Below are 5,385 nucleotides of genomic sequence, written 5' to 3'. Positions count from 1 at the left end.
GATGCCAAGCTGCAGATCATGATCGGAGCCCTCGGCGCAGAGCTTTCGAAGCTGCAGGAGGTGTAGTGGAAGTAGGGCGAGATAACCTACGACTGCCTGCTGAAGCTAGTGGAGGACGCGTGCGGGAAGATCCAGGAGGCGCAGTTGCGTTGAGGGTGATAGTTTGTGGTGATGCATTGATGATAGTGTGGGATGATGAAAATGAGATGATCAGCCGTCGATGAGGGTGATGACGTGGTTTTCGCACATCAGCAGGTTGAGCTTGAGGTAGTTGTCGATGGTCTCGTTCAGCTGCTCCTCGGAGTAGCCCCTGCTCAGCACCCGCTTCTTCAGGGCGTCCATGTCGATGCTCAGCTCCGAAGCGTACTTGCACAGGTCCCGGATCATCTAGAAGATGCTGGAAACGTAGTCGTGCTTGGGCTTGCGCTCCTCCTCCTCAATCCCTAAGTTCTTCTGGCTCTCCTCCAGGATCTACAGGCACTCTGTTACGTCCCACTTGCTCACCTCGTTGAAAATCTCAGTCTTGCCTATATAATATGAAGGTTACTCTTGCCTGGCAAAGCCGTATGAGGGCGAGCAGGCTCCTGGTGGTGGTGTACTTGTCCCCCTTGTGCTTGATGGACTGCTGGTCCTTCCGCATCTCGATGTACTTGTTGATCAGCAGCTGGTGCAGCTCGGGGGAAATGGTGGGGTTGTAGCTCTTCGAGAGGGCGATGTAGGTCCTCAGGAACTCAGGACGGAACAGGTTCTAGGAATCGTCGGTCGACTTCCTCAGCTTGTGGACCATGCCGATGTGCCTCGCCATCGCCAGGTCCCTGTCCTGCTTGGACTCGTCGAGCAGGATGAAGATGAGGTCGAAGCGGGAGAGCAGGGCGGCGGGCAGGTTGATGTTCTTGTGGACTGTCTCGTGCCTGTTGTAGCGGCCGTAGAGCGGGTTGGCGGCGGCGAGGATGGAGGTGCGGGCGTTGAGGGTGGTGGTGATGCCGGCCTTGCGATGGAGACCGTCTGCTGCTCCATCACCTCGTGGATGGCCGTCCGGTCGTACTCCTCCATCTTGTCGAACTCGTCGATGCAGCAGATCCCCATGTCCGCAAGCACCAAGGCGCCCGCCTCCAGCGAAAGCTCCTTCGTGTAAGGGTCGCTCACTATCGCTGCAGTCAGGCCCACTCCTGAGCTTCCCTTTCCAGTGGTGTAAACTGCCCTTGGAGCGAGGAAGGAGATGTGCTTGAGGAGCTGCGACTTGGCGATTCCGGGGTCGCCGATGAGGGCGATGTTGATTTCGCCCCTGATCTTGAGGTTGTCGTGGGTCTCCTTGGTGACTCCGCCGGCCATCAGCAGCAGGAGCGCCTTCTTGACCAGCTCCATGCCGAAGATCTCGGGGGCGATCGAGCTGGCCATGCGCGTGAAGAGCGTGTCCTCGTCGAGACTGGCGCGGATGCCCCGCACCTCGTTCAGCTGGCTCTCGGTGATGCTCATCTCAACGTACTTCTTCTTCTCCCGGATGATCTTCAGCGCCTCCAGGTGGCACTCGAACGCCAGCTCATGCTGATGCTGCTCCCAGCTTCCGCTGCGGAAGAAGGATTCCCTGGACGAGGATGATGTCGCCTGGAGCTGCCTGCTTGGCGCAGGACTCCTTGAGGGCGAGGGAAAAGGTTCGGGGAATGCGACCGTCGCGCAGCTGGTCGGGAGTCTCTTGGATTTTGAGTTCCTGGTAGGAGCGGAACTTGGAGTGGCCAGGCAGGAAGGTGAGTTTTCCGTTGACTCTGTTTTCGATGCACTTCTTGGACATGCACTTGTCGAGGGGTCTGAAGTTGTTGTCGAAGACTTCCAGGTAGTTCTCGCACCCGCAGATGTCGCAGGCGTAGGTGGCGACGGCGATTTCCGGCTTGATTTCGCTGGCCCTCACCACGATGCACTTTAGCATCACCAGGGCGCCGATCTCCTCGGCGTTGAGGTCGCTGATGGCCTTGGGCTTCACCTTCGAGTTGGGACCGTACACGATCGCCACGTCGTAGTTCTTGTGCGTCGAGAGCGGAATGGCCTCGGATTCCTCCAGGATTGTGTTGTTCTGCTGCAGCTCGAGGTTGTCCCGCCTCTGCTCCTTGAGAATGTTCTCGAACCTGTTGCGGATCTTCTGAATAGCGGTCGGAATTACCTCATCTTCGGGGGTGTCCTTGATGCGTTTGGGCATGAGCTGCTCTGCCAGTTCGGTGAAGATCTCGATGTATCTCTTGGTGTTCGTCCTCAGCCCTCCACGATCTGGCGGTCGTCCTCCTTGTGGAAGAAGAAGTCCACGTCCTCGTAGGCGATTTCCAGACAACGGATGTCACCGTCCGCGATTTCTTGCTGAATTGAAGCGGCCATACCAGTCGAATGAGGTAACGCTTTCGCCCGTAACGGTCGTGGATCAACCCAGTATCGTACTCCTCGAAGCCGAGGAGGAAGTCCCTGCACTTGTTGCGTTGTTCTTCGTAGGAGATTCGCTTTGCAGATTTTGTTTTCATCTTGCCAAATTAAAAACTATATTATAAGGCTGGATGAGCGCATAAACGCCGCTAGCCAATTAATCAACTCTGTCCAAATTTATAAACCTTGACCAATATTGCCCACATACAACCACACCCTCACCCACCCAACAAAACATGCCAACAATAACACGAACCTCCTCTCCGTCATAATAAATTAATCAAATGGATAAAAATATTCAAAGTATAATTGGAGAGGGCGGCGTTCCAGGTCGGCAGAAGGAGGGAGAGCCGGCCTCCCCATAAGCTGCTCGCTTCCTGCAGCAATTCCACCACTTTCTATCGCTGGCTGCTGAGTCCACTGCTCTGCAGGTGAGGCACTTGGCCCGTTGTTCCAAGATAACCCTGCCTAAGCCAAAGGAGGCCTTATAATCACTCGACGCAATCGCATCCGAAGTATACGGCTGTACTTTCCAGCAGCTATAATCGCAGCTGCACCGCTTCGGACTCAAAACCATCCACAAAAGAGGAAAAGGCGGCGAAACTGCCAAAATAGTCATCCGCTCGCATGATAACTCCCACTTTCTGCCCAGTTTGGCATTGGCACAGGTTGAAGATGACTCCTCTTCGGCACGCAGTCAGCAGTAGATGGGAGAGGACTTCCCCAAATAGGAGTAAATGGAGCAGATAATGCGTCTGAGGGAGGAGAAAGCCAAGGGATTCGCCAAGCCAAACGTCATCCTGAGCAAGGCTCAGAGCGAAGGCGTGCTGGGAGCGCTCGACAAGAAACGCATCCTCTAGGACAACTCGCTCTAGTTCAAGCTCTATGAGCAGGACCTCTTCTCCACTCCTGCTGCCAACCGCAAGCTCGCCAGCCAGCGCAACTCCGAGGAGTAGAACGGCCACTCGCTGGCCGAGCGGAACATCGCATACAAGGAAAACTACGAGAAGTGTTCCAAGCTGATCGACAACGCCATGATTGAGATCCTGAGCGCACACCGCAGCAAAAAGATAGGGGAGAAGGCCGACCAACTGCTCGGAAAAGTAGTGGAAATCTACGATATTCTCTCAGATAATATTGAAAATGTCAGCACAACTGTCAGGGAGATGGAGGCAAGAGAGGGAAAGAGATAGAGCCATGCGTGCAGTCCTGGTTTTAAGCCACTAAACGGTCTCAACAATGATGGCGCCAAGTGATATTGTCTTTATTATCATCCCACCGGCGCCTATGTAGTTAAAGGGAGTATGCGTCTCCCGCTGTCTTGGCGGCTGCCACGAGCAGGAAGAACAGTCTTTCAAACACCTCCCAACTTGACTTTCGAATAATTATCCGCAAGTTTTGTCCATCTGTCCGTTTCGCGAAACGCTATCTTTTTCCCCCTTTCCCACCGCCCTCTTTGCCGAAACCGCCCTCCTTCCCGCTTTTGTTGACCTAAATTGCATTCTCAATATTTTGCTCCTTCATAGCCATTCTTCCATTACCAATTCTCTCCTCGCACTGGAACTGTCGCCGTCGCCTCCACACGCACTAAAGTGGAGAGTCAACTTTGCCGACCATTTTTACCCGCCTTCCTGTCTGCTTCCGAATCGAATATTTTTAGCTTTCCGATTCGGGGTGGCTTATAATCGAATTTTCGAAAATGAATGCATAGGTAAAATCCAAAAACTTCGTGGGGAAACTGGAATACTTGCTGTAGGTAGATCTTTCTGGATGCAGAACCCCTCCTACCAGCGAATCATCAGCTGGTCGGACCGAAATACGGTCATAGAGGTCCTCGACTCCCACCAAATGTAGAAGGAAATCCTTCCTTTCTACTTCAGACACCAGAAGTTCGAAAGCTTCGTCCGCCAGCTCAACCTCTACGGCTTCAAGAAGCTCAAATCACCCGAAAAGCAACGCTTCACCCATCCCCTCCTCCAGGCCGGCAACAGGTACAGTCTTCCCCACATAGGCTCTCCGAAATAACTTCCTGCAAGGCCAGCAAACCCAAGATAACCGAGAGTAACGAGAAGGGCGAGGCGTTGGGGCAGAGACACCTCAAAGAGGAGGAGCCGTGTGGGCACGCCGGTGCGTAAAAACTGGCGGGCAGTGCTTTTACAATTTATAATCCCTTAACGTAAAATAGAAGCAACATTTTCATCCCTGGAAATATGGGGAGGAGCGACGGCGGCGAGGCCTGGAAGGAGCAGTCTGGCGAGAGTAGCTTTGTGGTTATCCCAGGCCATCAGTACTTTGTGTGGAATTGGATGTAATACTTCAATCGCAGCTACGTCGGCAACATCCTCCTCAACAAAAAGGACCACCTATAGCCTCAACAAATCGCCCACTGATCTCTATTGTATTTACTTGTGCTATTGGAAGGATTGGCTCTATACATATTTAAATTATGATCTTCAGGAAGCCGACGGTGATTCAAATAAAGGCGGAAGAGGACATGCAGGACATCCAGCCCACCAACAGGAACAGCGGTCAGTTCACGCCCAACAACCCGCTCAAGGGCAGGCTGCAGGAACTGAGGAACCAGATGGACATCGAACGCAACTCCAACAACCAGTCGCCATACACCAACGACCTCCTCTACCAGAGCCTCATGAGCAACATCCGCGACGACGCAGAAGAGTGATCCATAATCATCGTTTTGCATCATCACCCCATTCAATTGCAACACACTAGCAGAAGAGAGGGATTCGCTTATACCCTGTTGGTTTGTGAGATTGAATGGGGAAAAGATCAATGTTCCATTCTTGACAGTCTTCCTCCCTCCTCTGCCTGCTTGAACTCGCTGGTCTTGAGCCTCCTGGACCGCTGGGAGGCGTCGATGTGGGACTGGTCGATCGATATCATCTGGTAGGTGCTGGACGATTCGTTCTCGGAGTCCTCCAGCTCGAACCGAGAATAGGTCTCCATCTTGTCGGTGAA

General features: G+C 53.4%; 1 protein-coding gene across 1 annotated transcript; it reads right to left on the bottom strand.

Annotated features, from left to right (window-relative positions):
- Positions 1-210: 210 nt before the first annotated feature.
- On the bottom strand, positions 211-1,476 carry LOC116244896 (DNA replication licensing factor mcm7-like). The gene is given in 3 exon segments (XM_031616709.1): positions 211-387; positions 548-993; positions 996-1,476. Coding segments are annotated over 3 exon segments (1,104 nt in total).
- Between the last annotated feature and the right edge of the window lie 3,909 nt (positions 1,477-5,385).

The sequence above is a fragment of the Nymphaea colorata genome, unplaced genomic scaffold (genome assembly GCF_008831285.2).
Source record: "Nymphaea colorata isolate Beijing-Zhang1983 unplaced genomic scaffold, ASM883128v2 scaffold0368, whole genome shotgun sequence".
Lineage (NCBI taxonomy): Eukaryota > Viridiplantae > Streptophyta > Magnoliopsida > Nymphaeales > Nymphaeaceae > Nymphaea > Nymphaea colorata.
The sequence above is the reverse complement of the archived record's forward strand: the minus strand, read 5'-3'. Positions and strand labels throughout refer to the sequence as shown.